Source organism: Pleurodeles waltl, chromosome 10, assembly GCF_031143425.1.
Source record: "Pleurodeles waltl isolate 20211129_DDA chromosome 10, aPleWal1.hap1.20221129, whole genome shotgun sequence".
Classification (NCBI taxonomy): Eukaryota; Metazoa; Chordata; class Amphibia; order Caudata; family Salamandridae; genus Pleurodeles; species Pleurodeles waltl.
Genome location: NC_090449.1, coordinates 224,854,735 through 224,877,171, shown reverse-complemented (window position 1 = coordinate 224,877,171; position 22,437 = coordinate 224,854,735). Strand labels below are relative to the sequence as shown.

Genomic DNA, 22,437 nt, shown 5'->3' with positions numbered 1-22,437 from the left:
AAGTCTCGCCTGATAGATTTCCCTTTATGGGATATCCTGAACATGGTAGTGTTCTAGACTTTTTCACGGCCACAGCTAGTCCAGACGATTCATCCAGTCCTGTAGATCCAGAATATGACACGTGTTGGGCTTAGTCCTGACTAAGCTGGGATGATTCTTTGACTTATTAGGATCCTAGCCACATGCACCCTCTTTGTCCTAGCACTAAATGGCATTTATGGGCCATGAAGTGAAAGCAGTTTCAGCAGGCATAATACCAGAGAAGTCTGTCCTACATTATCAGCATCAGGGAGGAAACCTCTTCAGTGGTAACAAGCAGACTGCAAACTGACTCTTGGCAGGCGCCTTTCCCAGATGGTAGTAACAAGTGCATGTCACAGGAGTTGTGGAAAGCAGGTCTGCGATTTCAAGCTGAGCTTCATCTCCACATCAGTGTGTTGGTGCTTTGAACCATCCAGTTGGTTCTCCGAGCCCCCCTGTTGACTATCAAAGAGATGTTGGGGATGGTTCTCATTAATAATATGACTGCCATATGGTAATGCAATCCCCAGAGAAAGATGGTAATGTCCATGGAGGGCCGAGAGCGGGCTCTGTCACGATCAAGCAAATCCATGGCAGGCATGTTACTGCAGCAGTGGAACACGTTTCTTGTACGTATTCATTCCTTTACCTCCCCTGCCTTAAGTTCTGAAAAAACTCAGGATATATGAGGCCAAGTCATTTTAATTGCACAGGACTTGGCCATGAGTGTGGTACCTAGCATTTGCCATCTGATTTGGGAGGACCTCCTGTCTCCGCAAATGGGAGGATCCTGTACCCAAATCTCCACAACCTACACCTCCAAGCGTGGAGATTGAACAGAGACACCTAAGCATGTTTGGTTTGTCATCAAATGTAGTGGAGGTATGCCTGACTACCAGACTTCTATTGATCAAGTTTAGTTTGGATACTAGTAATAGTTTGTGATCTGATTATATATTGAAAACCTGAGCATCTACAGCCAAAACATTGTGTTGTGTTATTCGTATGTGTTATTGTAGGAGGCTGGCCCAGTGTGTACTGGATCCAGGCAACCCTCATTAGATAGTGTTACAGTGTCTAGGTAGCCAGGGCTCTCTATTGGTAGCTGTGATGAGCAACCAAGTCTGATCTAGGACAAGTGTGAAGCACTTCCAATACCACAGTAGTCACACAGTAACGTATCACACATGAAAGGAACCATACAGTGTTGCAAAAATAAAGGTACTTTATTATAGGAACACTGAACTAGATCACTTTAGAAAAAAAACCTTTCTGGAGGTAAGTACACCCAAAATATACAGGGGCTAAGTATTATGAAATAGCAAGGGCCCTATAGGCTGGGCCAAACCAAATATTAAAAAAGTGGAATGCGAGGATGAGTCCTCCATCAGAGGATATGGAGTAGTTAACCAAGGGTTGGGAGAGAGTGGAACCCCAAGAGGTAAGTATCTAGAAGACCCGCTGTGACCAGGAGAGCAGAGGTAAGTTACTTGTTCATCCCATAGGCTAACATGGGGACTTGTAAATGAAATATTGCAAAAGCAGGACCAGTCCGGTGAAACCCAACGGTGGATTCTAGATGAAGAGGACCTACAAAAGAAGGGGACAGAGTCCAGTCTACGCAGGAGTGTCCAGGTGGGGCAGGAGGCAATGCCCACCCTTCTGTGGGTGAAGATCTGGGTCGACAGTGGTGGATGAAGTCCAGCTGTGGAGTCCAGGATCTGCAGATGAGTCCCTGAAGTCACCTAGGAGCTGTCACTCAACGGTCGCCAAATTGCAGACGGGTCAGTGATCAGGCGGACCACTAACAAGCACAGGCACAAGCAAATGCAACTGGATTTGTTGGAGATTTGCAGAGCTGAAGAGGACCAGCAAGGTCCTGGGGGCTCGACCCTTTGAGGGGAGTCCAGGCTGACCCTCAGGAGAGAGCAGGGCCAGCAGAAGCAGTTGGAGCCCCCACTAGTAACCCACTGGCAGCAGGCACAGAAAGTCACAGCGAGGCCCAGACAGCACACCTGAGAAGGAGTCCCATGTTGCCGGAGCAGCAGAGAGGAGAATGTCCTTGAAGAGGTAGAGTGCTGGGGCTGGGGCTACATGGAGCCTAAAGATCCCTCGGAGAAGGAGTCAACAAGCCTTGGTTGCTGCTACAGTCGTTGCATGCAAGGGTATTCTGTCTTTGAGGAAGAGGCAAGGGCTCACCATCTTCCAAGTTGAACAGAAGGCAGAGAGGACCCCTCAGAACCAACATGTATGTTGGAGAATCTTCGCAGGTCCAGAGAACAGTAGATCCCTGCAGCCGGACGTTGTTGCATTAAGTGCCAGCAGTTGTAGGGGAGTGACTCCTTCACTCCAACTGAGATTCCTTATTGCTTCTTTGGTGCAGGAAGGCTTGCTGACCCCAGAGGATGCACAGCCGTTGAAATGTTGCAAGTTGCTGACCGTAGCGGCAGGAACAATGTTGCAAGAAGACGTTGTCTCGGTTTTGCAGTCTTGTTTGGTTCCTGTCCAACAGCGGTTCCGGTGGCCAGGAGCAGACGCGATTGTTGCAGAGGAGTCTTGGTGGAGTCTTGTACACTGAATCTGGGGACCCTAATGCAAGGGTGTCCCTATATAACCCAAAAAGGGCATTGGTCACTTTGCAAGGTGACCACCTATCAGAGGGAGTCACTGACGTCATCTGCCTAACCCAACCAGTCAGTTGCTCCCAGGGGCCTCTGCCCATCTTATTTTAAAGATGGCAGACTCAAGTGGCCACCTGAAGGAGCTCTGGGTACCATCCCTGGGGTGGTGATGGAGAGGGGAGTGGTCACTCCTCTTTTCTTTGTGCAGTTTCACAGAGATCCCTGGACAGGTGCAAACCGGATTATGCAAGAAGGGCACCAAATGTTCCCATCACAGAAAACCGGTGGTGTGGGGGAGGCTGCCCCTCTCCACCCTTGTAAGGCCTATTTCAAGAGAGAGGAGGTTGCATCCCCCTCTCAGAGGAAATTATTTGTTCTGTCTTCCCTTTTGTTGAGCTGGTGAAGCGGCAGAAGGGCAGAATCCTGTCCGAGGAGCTGCAGCCGCGTGGGCTGCACCCAGACCATGGAGGACTGTTCGGAGCAATATTGGGGGTTCCTCTAAGGAGCCTTCAGAGTGCATGGAATCATGCCACCAATACTGATGCCAGTATGATTCTGACATGTTTGATACCAAATATGCCCAGGTTTGGAGTTACCTTTGTGTGGCTGGACCATAGGTAGTGACCTATGGCCAGTACATAGCTAAAATGGTTTTCCCGCACTTACGAAGTCCACGGAATTGAACTGGAGTTTGTAGTGACAACTCTGCTTCTTCAGGGGTGCCCATACACACAGGAACTTGCACGCCTGCCCGTAGGAATGAACTAGCCTACCGTTGGGGTGGCTTACAGTGACCAGCAGTGGAAGGATGCATGTACCTTTTTCACGCAGACTGCAAATGGAAGGCCTGCAGACACAGTTTGCATGGGCTCTCAGGGTTGGAATAATACATGCTGCAGTCCATGGGGGACCCCTGGTATACCAATGTCCTGGGTACCTAAGTACCATATACTAGGGGCTTACAGGGGTACACCGGAATGCCAATTGTGGGATGTAGATTACCAAAGCAACTCAGTTTACAGGAGAGAGCACAATCACTGGTGTCCTAGTTAGCAGGATCCCACTGAAAACAGTCTAGGCACACTGAGAACAGGCAAAAAGTGGGGGGGTAACCATGCCAGAAAAAAGGACTTTCCTTCAATTATCATTTTCCCAGCTAGGGTTTGCAGTGGACACAGTTAAGGTTTACGCGTAGGCCCTTTTGACTGTCTTTTTGATAGATCAGCATTCCCTTTTGATATGACCTTTTGTAATGCGTTTCCTGAAAAGTCTAACAGATTTTATTCACTGTCCCCTATTTTGAACCATCCACATGTAAAACTTTTTATAATGCCTCAGCAGGACCTTAATTTGTTTCAGAGGTCCCTCAAGTGCACAACATTTTTGGCATAAGCACATTAGCTCCCTTCAGCTTTGTCATTGCAGGGCCCTCTTCACATTGCCTTAGTGAGTTACCGGAAATGATAATTCAGCTGCAGCACACCACCACCTTTCTAGGCAAATTAGTGCTGAGGATCGGGCCACCTTTCTACCTAAAGTGACATTGCCCTTTCAGATAGGACAGTTGATTACTCCACAGGGTTTTTTCTCTCCCCTCATATCACTTGAAGGAGGAAGAGATACTTGATCTGAATGTCCCCATGAGACCCTTAAGCTTTTATGTTGAATGCACAAAGTAGTAACTTGTGACAGCTGCTGTTTGTGGGGTTAGCTGGTGCTAAAAGGCAAAGGCTGTAGAGTAGAAGTATTTGTCAAGATGGATCATCCTCTGTGTAAAAATCTGTTATGTTCTGGTCAAGGAGGAATTCCAGAAGGTATACGGACTCATTTTTCCTTAGCATAGGACCGCCACAATTGCATTAGCAATGAGCATTACTCTGTTGGATATCTGTTGGACTGCAACATAGGTTTGGTGCTCACTTCGCTAAGAGCTACTACCTTGATAGCCAGGTCTAGAGAGAGGGCCATTTTTGCCCGTTCGGTCCTCTTTGGTCTGAATCCACTCCTCCTACCTTTCACTTTTTGGTAGGTACTGACTAAGTATCTGTTCTTAAGGTGGGGGATCTCCAGTTCTAAGTGCTCAGCAGAAGAACAAGATATTTACCTAAGGTAAAAAAAAATTCTGGTGAGTACTCTAGCTAACAGCAAACGTTTCACCGCCCTACTGCCTCTTCTGTGGAGTGAATATCTGCCTTGTTTGAAAAGGTCCCTAGTTAACCTTTGGTACAGTGTTATCTGCACTTAGTCTCAACTGATGGTGCGGAAATGGACCAGTGTAGACTGACATCAGTGCACTAGGATGACCCCACTCTGTCACTTATGAGGTTGCCAAGCCATGTTGTGCCACCTGGTGGCATACAGAAGCTATTGCTTGAAAATCTCCAGATCCAATCTGGCACCTGGAAATATCCTAAAGGTGAGGAATCTGTGGTTAGAGTATCCATTCACCAGAAAAAAACATCATCAGTAAGTTGCTATTTATGACCATTAGGAAGAATAGGCAAGTATATCTTCCAGTTCTTCTACTTTAGACTGTCGAGTAGAAGAGGCAAGTACAGAATGGCAGAGGTGAAAATACATTGTCCTGATTAATTACTAAGAGGCTTTGTAAGTTAGATAAGTCATTCTTCTTTTTTTTTTTTTTTTTTTTTTAAACCTTGTCATCACGCAAAGCAATTAACCAGAAATCTATCTTGCATGAACAACATTCAGCGGAACATGAGATGCAGAATAAACACAGGCATTAAAAAATGTGAACTGGGAAACAGGATTTGACCAACTGACTAATGGGAAGGTTTTAGGCGTTACGTTCCTCCATGGACATGACAAACCAAGTTTATAGGCCCTAATTGTTTTTACTAGTTGCATAGTTTTTACATGCACAGTTAATGATGTGATTACTGTAACACAATAGCTGATACAGTGACTAATTGTAAGAATGTGCAACACACAGTCTCATACTAATATGAGAAAGCCCCATCTGATGGAGATTTCTAGTTGTGGACTCCTTAGCTTAGAATTATCGCAGGTGTCAGACTGGATCCAGCTTTATGAACGAGAGGTGGAATGGTATGAGAAACTGGGTGAAGATAGTAGCCTGGATACTTCCCCAGATGCTGGCATTCTTTCTTCCCTACAATGGCTATGGATTAGGTAGCGTCTTTTGCAATGGTGGTGCGGAGTTCCTCTACCTTCAGTTGCCCTTGGTGGCAGTTAAGACCAATGTCCTGATGGATGTGCTTCCCCCAGGATTCTCCCCATCTGAACCACTTCTCCAGTTTAATGAGGCCCTCACAGATGAACTTTTGGGTACCTGGTCCAAACTCAACTCCTGGCCTCCAGTGAATAGGACATTCGCCTATTGCTACAGCCCCCCCCCCCCTACCCCCCCCCCCCCCCCCTTCCAAGTTTCCTTGTGCAACACTACACCCCTGAGAGTTTGGTGGACAGGCTTCCACCTCCCATGTCAACCCTGGCACATTCCCTACTGATCCACTGGATTGGGAATCCCAAGAGGCTAGAAACATTTGCTATTTCGGTCTGTGAACACCAGATGCCTTTTGGGCTGCTACACCCATGGTCTGTGGAATACGGTTGGCAAGTACTGCCTACGGTCCCGGAGGAGGCCCAGGCCCTGCTCTCTCAAGCTGTAGTAAAAGTGTGAGATGCATCAAAATTCATTCACAGACTTGCTGGAAAGTTTTGTCGACGATGACCCTTAGGCACCACGTCTGGCTTCGTACTACTGGCTTTTCAGGGGATGTCACGTTGTCTTTGATGGACATAACCTTTGATGTCTCCCGTCTCTTTAGAGACAAAGCAGACTCTGTACTAGAATGTTTTAAAGACAGTCGGGCTACTGCCCGATCTTTGGGCGTATATACTGCCCCGCGCCACCCACTGTCTGCTTTTCACCCCTTTTGTGGCTACAGAAGGAGCTCCCACCCGCACAAGTACCCACGCAGCTACCGTACCACACATGCTCCACAGCCACTACATGGTCAAAGGGGCAGTATCAACAGACCACGTGGATCAGGCAGCCAGAGATTGGATCAGGCCACACACCCCCATACAGCTGCAGCCTTCAAACCCTAATCTGTCCTTATGCCATCACAGGTGTCCAGTTGGCAGCAGGATTTTACATCACTTGCTCCACTGGCAGTCCATAACATCGGAGAGGTGAGTTTTGCAGATGAGTTTTGCAGATAGTCTGAAGGGGCTAATCCCTCCCCTTTGTGACTACCCCTCTCCCCATGCCACCATCTCAAGTCAGGCTGATGGGGGATCATCTGCACAAGGAAGTTGCCACTCTCGTGGCCAGTGGAGCTATAGAGAGGGTCCCAATGCCAGAAGTAGGTTGTGGTTGTTATTCCCGCTACTTTCTGGTGCCGAAAAAGGATGGATGCTTCCATCCTATCCTAGACCTGTGGTGCCTCAACAACTTCCCAAGAAGGAGAAATTAAAAATACTCATATTGGGTTACATCTGCCCAGGAGACTGGATGGTAGAGTTGGACTTGAAGGATGCATATTTTCACATCGCTATCCGCCTGTCCACACTTGCTACCTATGGTTCATGGTCGGCCACAAACATTTCCAGTTTTGCCATGCTTTTCTTTGGCCTGACAAGCTCCCTTCGTGTGTTCACCAAGGTGATAGCAGTGGTTGCAGCTCACCTGCTGAGATCACGGGTGTCAGTCTTCCCCTATTTCGACGACTGGCTGTTGAAGGCAGACTCGCCCCAGGCTGTCTTCTCCCGTCTCCAAACAACGGTGGACCTCCTGTACTCTCTGAAGTTCACTATAAACGTAGACAAGTCACACCTGACTCCCTCTCAGGGTCTCTTTCATCAGAGCTGTTCTGGACAGGGTGCAGTTTTGGGCTTTTTCTCTCAAAAGGTGAGTCTGAGATATTCAGGCTATAATATTATTGTTTCAGCCTCTCTCCTGGGTTTCGGTGAAACAGACTCTGAGGCTGCTGGGACTTAGTCTCTTGCATCCTACTAGTAACAAATGCACATTGGCAAATGTAGGCTCTGCAGTGGGACCTGAAGTTCCAGTGGCTAGAGCATCAGGGGACTCTCTCTGACATGGTTAAGATCTCAGAGGGAATTGCAAAAGATCTGCAGTGGTGGCTATCAAACTGCAATTGGGTCAGTGGCAGATCCCTCTCCTTTCCCCAACCAGATCTGACTTTAGTGACAGATATATCACTCCCAGGATGAGGGGGCCATCTGGGAGAGGTGGAGATTAGAGGACTCTGGCGGAATCTGGACTCCACATCAATCTGCCGGAGTTGAGGGCAATCCAACTAGCATTCAAGATCTTCCTACTTCCCATCAAGGGGAGGCTGGTGCAGGTGTTCATGGACACTGTGGCACTGCAACAAACAGGGCAGGGTGGGGTTGTGGTCCCTAAATCAAGAGGCCCAGCGCCTCTGGACATGGCTGGAACATCAGGGCATTTCTATGGTAGCTCAACACCTGGTGTGTTCTTTAAACGCGGATGAACTCAGCCACAGTGGCTTAGCGAATCTCAAATGGCATCTCCATCACATCAAGTGTTGCAAGGTCTGTTCCTGCAGTGGGGAGAGCCTTAGTTAGATCGGTTTGCTTCTGTTGACAACGCACAATGTCAGCAGTTTGATGCACTGAAGTTTTCAAGGTGGCTCTCGCTCTGCGACACTTCATCTAGAGTGGAGCTCAGGCCTCCTGTACACATTTCTGCCCATACCACTCCTGCCCAGAGTTCTGAAGATCATAAAGAACGACAGGGCCCAAGTTATCCTTGTGGCACCAGTTTGGGCGCAAAGTCTGGTGTTCCAAGCTACTTAGCATGGCAATCGATCCTCTGATCAGGCTGCCCCTTCAGGAGGATCTTCTGTCGCAGCAACAGGGGAGGGTTCTTCACCTGAACCTGTCCATTCTCCACCTTCTTGCATGGAGATTGAGCAGCAACAGTTGACAGCCTTTGACCTTCCACCTGAAGTCATCTTGGCAGTCAGACGCTCCTCCACCAAGAAGGTATATGCCTGCCATTGGAAAAGATCTGTGGCCTAGTGTTCAAACAGAAATGTTGGTCTCCTTTCTGCCCCCCTTTCTCAGGTTCTTCTCTTCATTCTATCTTTTGCCCAGTACGGCTAAGCTCTGGGTACTCTTAAAAGTTGTTTTTCTTCTATTTCTGCTTTTTTCAGAATACATGTTCAACCCTCTCTTTTTCAATCTCCTATTGTAGTTTTTGAACGATTTAGTTAATTGTTTTCCCCTTTCTTCCTTTATCATGCCTCAGTTGGACTTGCATCTGGTTCTCACATTCTTGATGTGAGCTCCCTTTGAGCTGCAGCAATATTGTCCCCTGCAGTTGCTCACCATCAAAACGCCTTTTCTCGTGGCTATAACATCTGCCCAGCACGTTGGTGAGCTACAAGTCTTATCATCTAAACTGCTCTATCTATTCACCTGACGAAGTGGTGCTTCCCACGTGAGCTTCTTTTCTTCCAAAGGTGATCACGCCCTTTCATGTTGGTCAGTCCATCATCTTGCCCACTTTCTATGCTTCACCTCGCCCTTCCAAGGTCAGGAACATCTCCATCATCCGGACCCCAAACAAGCTTTGTCCTACCTTGCCCGCACACTGGAATTCCGGGTGGACGATCAACTCTTTGTAGGGTATGTCAGAGCTAAAATGAGTCATGCTGTGCAGAACAAGACTATTTCCAGACGGGCCGTGCTCTGCATTAAAATCTGCTACGTATTAGCCAAGAAGCAACCCCCTGAGGGCTTGCTCACTCATTCCACAGAGCCAAAGTTGCGACCACTGCATTAGCACGCAAAATTCCAGTCCTGGACATCTGCTGGGCAGCAACGTGGGCCTCACTGCACGTTTACCAAACATTACTGCCTGGGCAGTCAAGTCTGTTGTGACGGGCATTTTGCCTATTCGGTCCTACAGGACTTCCTCTTCTGAAATTAGTCCACAGACCCACCTCCAGGAATAGTATTACTTGGGTATCTATTCTAAGGTAAGGCATCTGCGGTGTAAATTCTTATCAGATGAACAAGTTACCTACCTTTGGTAATGCCTTATCTGGTAGAGACTGTATCTAGCTGCAGATTTCGTACGGCCCACCCATTCTTCCCACTCTGCGAACAAATTTCTAGGGAGAGGGCTATATCCTTTCAGATCCCCAGTTTTCCCAACCACTGGTCAGTGTTCTTCAGGGCTCCACACTTCTGTCCTGGAAAGTCATGAAAAGAAACTGGCATCAGCGTGTCTGGGTAGCACCTACATGAGCACCGCGAAGAATGCCAACAACGCAAGTCGAGCTGATCGATGCCACCAATCATCGCGCAAGGGTACTGCTCATAAAAAAACCTTCTGGATCCAGTCTGACGCCTGGGATAATTCTAAGGTAAGGAATCTGCAGCTAGATACAGTCTTTACTAGATAAGGTGTCACTGAAGGTATATAAGTAAAATTGGTATACATATAAAATAATGCTACCAAATTATAGGTAATCATTTCTCTGTGTGACAAAATAGGAGGTAACTAGTTAGTTGAGGCAAAAAAAGATAGAATAGATCAATATTATTTTAGAATATCACTAAAGGAGACAGAATATATGATCTTAAAACATTACATTGACTTGTAATAGCACTTGGGCACCATTAAATATTGGAGAATGAGTAAATGCAATCAATTAGTGAAAAAATGTGAATGCTAGATTTAAATAAGTATTAACTATGTAGTGGTTGTTGTCTAACGAAACCTTGGATAATGTGTGCATAAGGAATTGGTGGCATATGTTTCCAACATTGATTTTCTTCTAGGATTCTTACCCTACTATGATTGGCTTTGATGCAGCAATGTGTGTGAAATGCATAGAACCTATAACCATTCATTAATTTCTTGAAAATTGAGTTGAGATCCATTTCATAAAACACAAATCTGAACTTTGAGCAATAGAGCTAAGTGAAATAGATCAAATGATGATTAAAGAGAATTGAAGAGTACATGCATTGTATAGCTGAGGCCCCTCATCCAGAGTGAGTGCTGGTCTAAATCTTGACAGATCTCCAGATCAACTGTGTGAACATGTTCATTACACTTATATCCACTACTAGTTCACACAGGATTTTACTATACCACTTTCATTTAGCTGACCAGATTGACTGCCATTTTTTGATTTTGAAAACAACCAAACAGCCTTTCTTCCTGTAAAGGTGATTGGTTAATTAGATAGAGTATGTTGTAACTTTTTTTGAAGTACAGTTTCAAAGACTTTATAAAATTGTTTGTGTTTGGCTAAGAAGGGCAGGCATCGGCAAAGTACAGTAGCTTTTTTATCGTTCTAAAGCTCCGAGGTAGAGTTGGTGCTACATCGGCTGGAAGCATGGGCCGTACTGCACTTCTCTTTGTGGGTATACTGCACATGGACTTATGCAGAGCTGCAAAAGGGAAACCACACTCGCCTTCTCAAACTGTCAAGACTTTGGATGTATAGGTGAAGTCAGACCGCTTTAGGAGCGGTAGTTGGACGCAACCTTTTTAAATCTGGCTTGCCAGCGCAAATGTCTGCGTGCTATATTGTTGCTCTGCAGATAAGCTCTTACATGAGTGAACATAATGTGTGACATTGATTCTTCAGCATGTTAGTTGATTATTCTTCCTGCAGTGCAAAGGTATTGATGCATGAGTCCACCTTTCATTTGCATTTCAGTTACACAAGTACTTGAAAACGTTTACGTGGAATCAACAGGCTGTGCAGTTTACTGATGTGTGAGAGGTTAAGCAAAAGGATTGCGAAAGCAAGCTTCTCAGTCTACAATTAATTGTTTGGTCTTAGTGAAGTGCGTTCACCTGTTAGTTTTGCTTGCCAAATTTATGTTTTACTTTGTACAGCAGTGCGTTGCAACACTCTTCAGAAAACTCAGCCAGAGGCCATGTCACAGAATGCAAAGAAGACGATTCAAAAAAATCTTGCTACATCAGCGGACACTCCACCAAGCACAGTGCCAGGCACTGGTAAGAATGTTGCCAGTAGTCCGAAGAAGGCAGTCCGTGATCCCAAAACAGGCAAAGGTAAAACACTACAGGAGGTCTTTGTGGTTCATAGAGAACACATTTCGTGACAATTATCTTTGGAAAATATACCAAATGAGATATTTTTTGAAAATTGTGTAGTGGATAGTTTTGTATTGATATTTAAACAGTCTACAACAACCAATGTGTTCAATTATAGTTTTTGTTGATCTTAAAGTGATTTAGTCTTTCATTTGCTTGGGATACTGGGTGGCATGGATCATGAGCTGCACTGAACACCCCTGAATGATTTAATGATTAATATTTTCATTACATTGACCAGTGGACTGTGATTTAGTGCAGTGTTCTTGTAATTGATATCTTCTGCCCACACATTTCTATCAATTAAAATATCTGGAGGCGCAGTCTGGTAAATGAGAAGCTTGGCACAGCCAGCAGGGAGCACTGAGTTAAATCCAGCAACGTAATCTTCTTATCAGAACCACTTTCCTAATACCAGATGTGACATTCGTTTGATGCATTTTTAGTCAGCCAGAGGCCATCCACAATCTTTAGCATTTATATTTGATATTGTTCACTCTTCCTAACGTTTTGCCACTTTACTACTGAAAACCTTGGGTCCTGTGAAAGAGTCTTGATGACATCAGTTTTACCCCTCAATTTTTAAGCTGTGCAAAACTGTCATGGTTCATATGATTCTGTTCATCAATATGCGACTTTTCCAGCAACCTGTAAATATCATTGTCAGTGATGGGCAACCAGACACCAATGGCAGCATGGTCAGAATATCCTCCACTTCAGCTGGTGCTGTTGGCACCATCATGTCCTCTTGCACTGTGCGGCGACATTAGTAGAGGTGCCCTTAATCATTATCTCCTCCCAAAATTCCATCTCAACTGAGAGACCTCTGCGTCTGCACCTCTGCTGATACTAAAGGTTTCTGACGGGCCATGTAAATCCTCTGCATGAGCCCTCTTACCATTCATTTTCTTTTCAACCAGATAGGGAGTGAGAGAAAAGTAAGAGTAAGCAGATTCTCCTAGGAGCAATAGAGCAACAACAACATCAGAATGAACTCACTTCTGCAACGGACTTTAGTACCAGATCTGTACTTTTTTTGTTTTAAAGTCCATGTGAATCTTTTGTAGGATACTCTACTACTGTCGCTATAGCAATGCTACAGTTTTGTGTTTCCTCTGTTCCGTATGTCAGTACTTTGTATTCGGGAAGACCGCAACTCGTTATTTATGTAGGAGAAAACCACTGAGTGCAGGCGCCGATGCCTTCCATATCACTCCCTTTGGCCCCTTCTGGAGATTAGCCATAGTCAAAGGAAGTTTTACGGCGGTTCAGGAAGGAGGCTCAGTGCTTAATGGAGGAGCAGCAGTTTAGAACAGAAAAGGAAAAAGCATTACAGGAACAGTATTGGTGCACACTGTACAAGATCTTGGTTCAGATTCTGATCCCAGTGACATGATGCTTGACCACCACAAATGACAGCAGTGAGGCATTTAACTTACTGCTTCCCATGCTGTTGCTGCTGTCTGTCTTTGAGCACTGCAAGTGAGACAGTGAGATGGAATTTCCTTTGGTGATCTCCAGCCGCCTGAGATAACCCAGTTCAGCTCTTCATATATGGAGCAGCATACATTTTGGAACTCCTGTTGTCCATGGTGGAAAGTGAGGCTAACACTCTGACCAAAGTGTTGAAACCTTGTGAAGGAAGCTGGCCTGGTGTGTAGTAAGCATCTATAATGTTATCACCTTATACCAGGTCCAGGTATCCTCTATTAGTGAGGTGTAGGCAGTGTCTAGGAAGCCAGGGCTCTCTAGAGGTAGCTGTGGATGAGCATCCAATCTAGGAGACATGCAAAGCTTATGCAATATCACTATAGTCACACAGCACTTAGACACATGAAAGCACCACACAGATTCCAGAATACTGAATAGGCAGTCCCCCAACTGGAGGTAAGTAAACACACTATTATATACACATTAGCAATCAGTAAATAGCATAGAAAGCAATAAGCATTGGTAAAAGCAATATCAAATAGTGAGGGCGGGGGGCAAACCATTTACTAAAAAATTGGAATGTGAAAGGCCGTCCCCCACCCAAGGAAGTGGAATTGGTAGAAGGGAGCTGGACCAACTAGGACCCCAAGAGGTGAGTACCAGAGTGACCCCTAGTGACCAGGAGAGCAGAGGTAAGTACTTAGTTTTCCCCAAAAACCAACAGGAGGACTTTGGAAAAGGATTATGCAAGACCCAACCAAGACTGGAAGAACCCAAAGGTAGACCCTGACAGAAGATTACCTGCAAAGGAAGGGGACCAAGTCCAGTTCGTGATTGGAGTGTCTGGTTGTAACAGGAGCCACTACCCACCTTTTTGTGGATGCAGGATCAGGTCGACCCTGGACGAAGAAGCACAGGAAATCAAGAGAAGTCCCAGAAGTGAGGCAAGTGATGTCCACGTACGCCACGTCGGCAGTCGAGATGCAGTTTGTTAGGGGTGTTGGAGAACCACCAACAAGCCTTGGCAAATGCAAGAGACGGAGAAGAAGGTTTGCAAGGCTGAAGAGGACCGGCAATGTCCAGGGGACTTTACCCGAGGAGGGGAGTCCGAGGTGACTCTCAGCAGCTGGGAGAATCACAAGCAGAGGAGGCAGCCCCCACAGGCAACGGGCACAGGAGTCGCAATGCGGCCCACTCACACACCTGAAGAGGAGTCCCACTTAGGTTGAGCAGTAGGCAGAACTGTGCTTTGCAGGAAAGAGTGCTGGGGGCCAGGGCTGCATGGAGCCTGAAGATCTCTTGGAGGAGGAACAAACAACCCTTGGTAGCTGCAAGAGTCACTGTGCCCACACACCGGTACTGCCCTGCAAGGAGAGTCAAGGGTTTACCATCTCCCAAGTTGGAAAGCTGGTAGACAGGACCAAGTGGACCACTCCAGACCACCACCTTTGATGCAGGATCCACGCAGCTCCGAAGGAGAGAAGATCCAACCAGCCGGTCATCGTTGCAGTTGGTGCCTGCAGATGCAAGGGAGTGACTCCTTCACTCCAAAGGAGATTCCTTCTTATTTCTTGTGCAGGCTGAAGAATCGCCACCCTCGGAGGATGCACAGCCGGGGAAATGTTGCAGTCGCTGGAAGGAGCCGGAGAAACAATGTTGCAGAGCAGAGTTGTCACTGAAGTTGCAGATTGTCAGTTCCTGGAGAGAACAGTTGCACTTCCAGTGGCCAGAAGATGAAGAAAATGATGCAGATGAGTCCTTCTGGAATCTTGCTTGTCGAATCTGAGGACCCACCCAAGAGGGAGACCCTAAATATCCCTAGGAGGATGACCCCCTATCAGGAGGGGGCTGTGATGTCACCCACCTGCCCTGGCCATTCAGATGCTCCCAGGGGCCTTTGCCCACCTTGGATTCAAGATGACAGAATCAAGTGGCCATCTGGTGGAGCTCTAGGCACCACCCCTACGGTGGTGATGGACAGGTGAGTGGTCACTCCCCTTTCCTTGGGTTCAGTTTCGTGCCAAAGCAGGGACTGGGGTCCCTGGGCTGGTGCAAACCAGTTTGAGCTAGGAGGGCACCAAATGTGCCCTTCAAAGCATTCTGGTGGCTTGGGGATGCACCTCTCCCAAGCCATGTAACACCCATTTGCAAGGGAGAGAGTGTTACCTCCCTCGCCCAAGTGAAATCCTTTGTTCTGCCTAAGCTTAGTCAAGCAGCAGGAGGGCAGGAACCTGCCTGAGGGGTGGCAGCAGCGCGGCCAGCCTGGAAAACCCCATAAGACTGATCGGACAAATGCTGGAGGTCCTCTTAGGAGCCCCCAGAATGCATTAAATCATACAACCAATACTGGCAACAGTATTCGGGTATGATTCCGACATGTTTGATACCAAACATGCCCAGGTTCAGAGTTACCATTATGCAGCTTGAGACAGGTAGTGAGTGACCTGTGTCCAGTACACAGTTAAAATGGCTTCCCTGCACTTACCAAGTCCAGTGCAATGGAACTGGAGTTCGTAGGGGCACCTCTGCTCATGCAGGGGTGCCCTCGCACATGTACCTGCACCCTGCCCTCTGGGCTAGGAGAGCCTACCATAGGGGTGACTTACAGTTACCTGGTGCAGTGACCTGCAGTGAAAGAGTGTACGCACCTTTTCACGCCGGCTGCAACGGCAGGCCTGCAGACACATTGTGCATGGGCTCTCATGGGTGTCACAATACATGCTACAGCCCCTAGGAAACCCCTGGTGCCCCAATGTCCTGGGTACCGGAGTACTATATACTAGGGATTTATATGGGGGCACCAGTATGCCAATTGTGGGGTGTGCAAAGACCTAAGCAACCAAATTTAGAGGGAGAGAGCACAATCACTGAGGTCCTGGTTAGCAGGATCTCAGTGAAAAGTCAAAACACACTGACAGCAGGCAAAAGATGGGTGCAACCATGCCAAAAAGAGGGTACTTTCCTACACGTTGCGTGCAGGGTTCTGAATCACTGTTGGCTTTTAAAGAGGCCCTTTTGGATCAAGTGATGGTCTCCAGGGAAAAACGTACTGCTGCTCTGGCAGTCAATAGGTTGGAGGCATGAAGGTACAAAACTGCTCCGGTGTCCCTCCATTCCTTTCAGTTCACCCATCCCCAGAGGGTTTGGTGGGATAGGGCTCATACTGTCGAAAGTTTCTCAAGTCTCATTAATTTGACCCACTTAAGAAAAGTAAGTCAGTAAAAGTTTAATTTTCGCTAGACTGACTTCCAGCTTATTCAGAATGACACATTATTCAATAGTTATTGTTTTTGCAGCATGAATCCTTTTCTGGATTCACATGCTGTGCATCTTGACTGCCATCTAGTGGCTGGGTCTGGAATCCTATTTTCTCTTTCTGTCTTTCTCCTGTTTTTTTCTTTTTTTCCCTGTGTGATTGTTTGTAGGTTTGGTTGTGTGTGGGTGTTGACTACTCTTTTGTGGTAACTTCATCCCTTATGTGACTTCAGACAGCGCACAGAAGTTTGTGCACTGCCACCATTTTCAGATTAATTTTTCTGTTGTTGGGTCTTGAAGCACATCAGAGGAGCTTGGGAGATATTTGAAGGTTCTGCAGAGAAGAGATAGGAAATGGGCACCAAAAATAACTGGAGTCTACAAAGAACACTACAGTCTGGAAAGGAGAGGAGATTAAAGCTTCCTTCTAGCAGAGTGACCCTGTTGCTGTAGCCTGAGAATGCAGAGGAGAGGGACAGGTAAGGGATATGGAGAACACCCCCTTTTTAAATTCTGTCCAAACTACCACCACAAGTTCGCACAGAGGGATCCACTCAAGGTCTGTATCTTGTGTCTTCCAATGAATCCAAACCACGAAGAATGCGAGGCCTGCATCTTATGCATGCCGAAGACTCTCAAGGCCAGACTGAAGCAGCGACTCGCACATCACGCCATGGCCTTCGCCAAGAAACCACGAGAATCACTTTGAAGCAGCTGGACTTGCACTGGAGGAGAGTTGAATGCCAAAGAGAGCAACGTTGAAAGAGAAGAATGTGCCTAGCATTGCCAAAAACAGGAACGTAATGAAAGCTCCAAAGGCCTCTTCAGCGATTACGTCGAAACAATCGACAACCGAAATCTGATAGAGACAACTAGCTGCAGATTCATTATCAGAATTCTGTCCCAGGTGTCACTGTGTCCGGAAACTTTTCTTCATCAGTACCTCTGCACGTCGTAGATGGCGTTGAGCGACTCCTCAGCGACGTCGTCCCCAGACATGACGTCAGCGGAGTCCATATATTCCCTCCTCCAACGCGCTGACGTCAGTTTCTTCAGTGATTTGAAGCCGCAGACCAACGCTCAGCCACAGAAAAACTGTCAATGGAATAGAAAAACAGTACAATAGTGTATATGCCAACCAGAAGAGAAAGAAATGTCATGAGACAGAACAACAAAGCACCCAAAACCACTGTAGTCGAGACTGAAGGGTACACAGTTCGCAAGCAGGGAGGATGGGTGGGTCGATAAGGAGTCTGCGACTAGTCTGTGTCTCTACAAGATAGGGTGTTACTGAAGGTAAGTAACTTGTTCATCTGATAGAGACAACTAGACGCAGGTTCCTTATCTTAGAATAAGATACCCAACCAATCCCAACCAATGGAGGAGGGACACAAAACAGACCACACCAGTCTCGCAAGACCGACCCGGTAACATAGAGGAAGAACCAGGCCTGAGACAGAGTGGCTTGAGGTCAGAAAGAAAAGACATTGAGTTGAGGCTGAAATGGCAGCGCTCCTCAAGCAGAAGGAGTTGTTCAATCACCCTCTCATGATCTTTCATATCCCAGCAAATCCCTTGGAGCCGAGCAATCTGGGAGAATATTTGGCCGATATTGAGGACTTGTCAACACCGCAACCACATGAGGAGGAACGGGAGGACCTCTTCGATGAAGAGGAATCCAGCGGGACAGAGAAGCAGGGCCCGGTTCGACAATGAGTAGCAGGACCTCAGCGCCAAATCCCCCGAGGAAGCACTCAACAGCTACCCTTCAAGGCCCTGCTCCTAGATGACCTGTCCATGTACTGTGGACTAATCAAGGGATTGGCAGACACATATGGGGTCCAGTGGGAGGAAGAGAGGCAGGAATCATGCTTCCTCCTCGAAACCCTGATGCTGTCTCAGAAGCAAACCTATGCCTGCCTGTTGGAAAGTGCCTCTTTTGGCATGGTTACCACCCACTTTTTGCCTGATATTGATGCTGATGTGAGCCCCAGCACACGTGTTCTTTCCCTAAAACTGTACCATTGTTCCCACAATTGGCACACCTCTGACACACAGCTAAGTCCCTTGTAAAAGGTACCAGTGGTACCAAGGGCTCTGTGACCAGGGAGTGTCCCTAAGGGTTGCAGCATGTATTGTGCCACCCTAGGAGACCCCCTCAACAAGCACATGCACACTTCCATTGCAGATGGTGTGTGTTGGTGGGGAGAAAAAGGTATGGTGGACATGGCATCCCTCTCAGGGTGCCATGCCCACCAGCCACTGCCTGTGGCATAGTTAAGTCACCCCTCTAGCAGGCCTTACAGCCCTAAGGCAGGGAGCACTATACCACAGATGAGGGCATAGCTGCTTGAGCAATATGCCCCTACAGAGTCTAAGTCCATTCTTAGATATTGTAAGTGCAATGTGGCCATATTAAGTGCATGGGCTGGGAATATTTCATTACGAACTCCACAGCTCCATGATGGCTTCACTGAAGACTGGGAAGCTTGGTATCAAACTTCTCAGCTCAGTAAACCCACATGTATGCCAGTGTTGGATTTATTGTACAATGGACCCACAAAACATCAAAGAGATGTCCCCTGTATTTTAACCAACCCTTTAGTGTAAGGCTGACCAGTCTGTGCCAGCCTGCCACTAAAAGACAGGTTTCTGACTCCATGGGGGAGAGCCTTTGTGCTGTCTGGAGTAAGAAACAAGGCCTGCTCTGGGTGGAGGTGCTTCACACTTCCCCGCTGCAGGAACTGCAACACGTAGCAGTGAGCCTCGAAGGCTCAGGCCTCCTGTTGCAGTGCCACAGAGCACTCCAGCTAGTGGTAATGCCCGCCCCCAGACAAAGCCGCAGTCTTCGAAGCAAGTCCAGCAGGAAAATTAGGAATAATGGGGAGAAGTGACCACTCCAGCTAGGACCACCCCTAAGGTGTCCAAGGCTGAAGTGACCCTCTTCCCTGTAGATTCCTCCATCTTGATGTGGAGGACCGGGACCAATTGGGTAAAAGCATTGGGAGCCCAATGCTGTGTTTACACCCTTCACCCATTCGCCCCTGTACCGCTGAGGGTAGGGTGTGTTTGATGCTAAACTGTGCCCCCCAAAGGTGCTCACCTAAAACCACAGGTATGCTCTCCAAAAGACATTGGCATTGGTACTTACCTGCAAGCAGATTTTTTCTAAGCACCACCAGTCCTCATATGATTCCATTTCAAACCGAATGCCAGCTTTTACCTCTGTACAGAGCCGGCCCCATATGCTGGTGGTGCCACTTTGGGGTCGGCCTAAACTTTGACCAGTGTACATCCTAAATCCCCCCCCCCCCAGGACTCTATGGACTCCTATAGAACTTCTGAAATAGAAAATTGTTCCTTTAAACTATAACTGCTAAATCCAAACGAAGTACATTTGTGACACATGCTTGATACCTACTTACAGTTGTACTTACCTGCAACAAAGTTCTTCTGTTTTTAGTAATAAAGTAACAAAATATATTCTTGCTAGAATTGGCCTGGAGTTAGTCATTGAGTGTGTGCCTCATTTATTGCCTGTGCATGTGCACAACATATCTGGAGCCAGGAGCAAAAGAGGTTGTTGCAGAGGAGTCCTGGTAGAATCTTGCATGCCGAACCTCATGACTCACCGTAAGGGACTCCCTAAATAGTCCAAACAGGGGCTTGGTCACTTTGCAAGGTCACTTTGCACCCCATCAGAGGGAGTCACTGATGTCATGTGCCTAATCTGACCAGTCAAATACTTCACAGGGCCTCTGCCCATCTTGATTTCAAGATGGCAGAAGGAAATGGCCACCTGGAGGAGCTCTGGGCACCACCCCTGGGGTGGTGATGGACAGGGGAGTGGGCACCCCCTTTCCTTTGTGCAGTTTCGAGCCAGAGTAGGGACCGGGGGGGACCCTGGACTGGTGAAAACTGGATTATGCAAGAAGGCCACCAAATGTGCCTTTCAAAGCAAGCCGGTGGCATGGGGAAGCCTACCTCTCCCCAGGCTTGTAACACCTATTTCCAAGGGAGAGGAGCTTGAGCTGGTCAAGCAGCAAGAGGGCAGAATCCTGTCTGAGAGGCTGCAGCAGCATGGGCAGCTTGCAGACCCTGGAAGACTAGTAGGAGCAATATTGGGGGGTCCTCTAAAGAGCCTCCAGAGTGCATGGAATCATGCCACCAGTACTGGCATCAGTATTGGGGTATAATTCTGACATGTTTTATCCTGAACATGCCCAAGTTCGGTGTTACCATCATGTAGCTGGACAATAGGTAGTGACCTGCACTTACTAAGACCAGGGAATTGGAACTGGAGTTCGTAGGGGCACCTCTGCTCATGCAGGGGTGCCCACACACACAAAGCTCTGCACCCTTCCTATAGGGCTGCAAGGGCCTACCTTAGCGGTGACTTACAGTGACCTGGTGTATTGACCAGCAGTGAAAGAGTACATGAACCCTTTCACACAGGCTGCAAATAGCAGTCCTGCAGACACAGTTTGCATGGCTCCCATGGGTGGCTTAATACATGCTGCAGCTCATGGGGGACCCCTGGTGTACCAATACCCTGGGTACCTAAGTACCATATACTAGGGACTTACAGGGGTACCCAGTATGGCAATTGTGGGGTGTAAAGTGTACAAAGCCAACCACATTTGGAGGAGAGAGCACAAATATAGGGTCCTGGTTAGCAGGATCCTAGTGAAAACAGTCTAAGCACACTGACAACAGGCAAAAAGTGGGAGTAACCATGCCAAAAATAGTGACTTTGTATTTTCACACTGCCCTTTGATCTATACTACTACTACTATGGGACAGTGCATAAAATAATGACAAGGGGTGGGGGCTTCCACTAGAGCTAGCTCCCCTACCTTTTTTGTTGTAGGTGGCTTGCCGGGCCTCCTGTTTCACAGGGTTGTTCAACCCATATTTGGTTTTTTTTGTTCCTATTGTTTTTCTTTCATTTCTTGACACACTTAAGTGGTGCCATAGGAGGATGGGGTTTGTGGGTGAGGGGGGCAGGGACACATCACACCCTTTCTGGAGAGGGGGATCTCACCACGCACCTGGTCATGTTGTCCATACACTTCATTACTCTGAATGCACAGAGCCTCAACTCACCAATTAAATGTAGGGCTCTAACAAATTGGCTGTGTCGCCATGAAGTGGACGTTGCCCTTATTCAGGAAACCCACTTGCTCAGGGGAGGACACTAGTTGCATACTCTCCTATTGGTACCCTACTCAACACCACTCTTCATACGCCAACAAATTCAGAGGGGTTGTGATACTCCTTCAGAGGGTCCTCTTTTTCACTCTCAACAACGTTCAGTGGGACAGGGAGGGTTGTATGGTGAGCATAAGCGGTAACCTAGAAAAGACCGTATGACCATTTTCTCAATCTTTGGGCTCAACAGTGAGAGGGAGGCTTTTTATGGTGAACTTTTTCTGAAAATCTCCTCCTTTGCCTGGGGGACATACTGCTGGGAGGAGATCTAAATGTCTCCCTTGATCCTACGTACGATAGCACACATGCCACAGCAGGGAGAACCCCTTTCACACTGGGCCCTCGCCCAAGGCCTCCTCGACCTTTCGCTGGTAGATGTTTTGCGACATCATCATCCCTGTAAATGTCTTTGCACGTTCTGTTCCAACAATTAAGGTCCTGGCTGACCATGTGCCCTTATGGGTGGCCATGAGTCCTGTCACTCCACAACCTTCGTTTCTGAAGCCATTGATCATGAATGAGATTGCCTTTCACAATCGCATAAAAGGTACAATCGAACGCTATTTCAATGAAAATGACAGATGTCTCTACTTCAGCCTTTTGGGATGCAGCAAAGGCGTATTTTTTTTTTAGGGGCGAACTCCTATCCTACACAGTCAAGCTTTGCAAACAGGAACTTGAAACTCAGGTGCACCAAACTGAGGCTAGGCATAAGGAAGGGGCCTCACAGAAGATCCAAAGGGATCTTCAACGTAACTGGTGAGTTAGAGCAATGGT

General features: G+C 47.3%; 1 protein-coding gene across 2 annotated transcripts in view; it reads left to right on the top strand.

Annotated features, from left to right (window-relative positions):
- The window catches only part of SMG1 (SMG1 nonsense mediated mRNA decay associated PI3K related kinase), a 1,401,298-nt gene that overhangs the window by 1,330,420 nt on the left and 48,441 nt on the right, over positions 1-22,437 (top strand). For both annotated transcript variants that reach the window (XM_069210224.1, XM_069210223.1), the window contains one exon: positions 11,542-11,721. In XM_069210224.1, the coding sequence (XP_069066325.1) occupies positions 11,542-11,721 (180 nt within the window). The remainder of the gene's footprint in view (positions 1-11,541; positions 11,722-22,437) is intronic.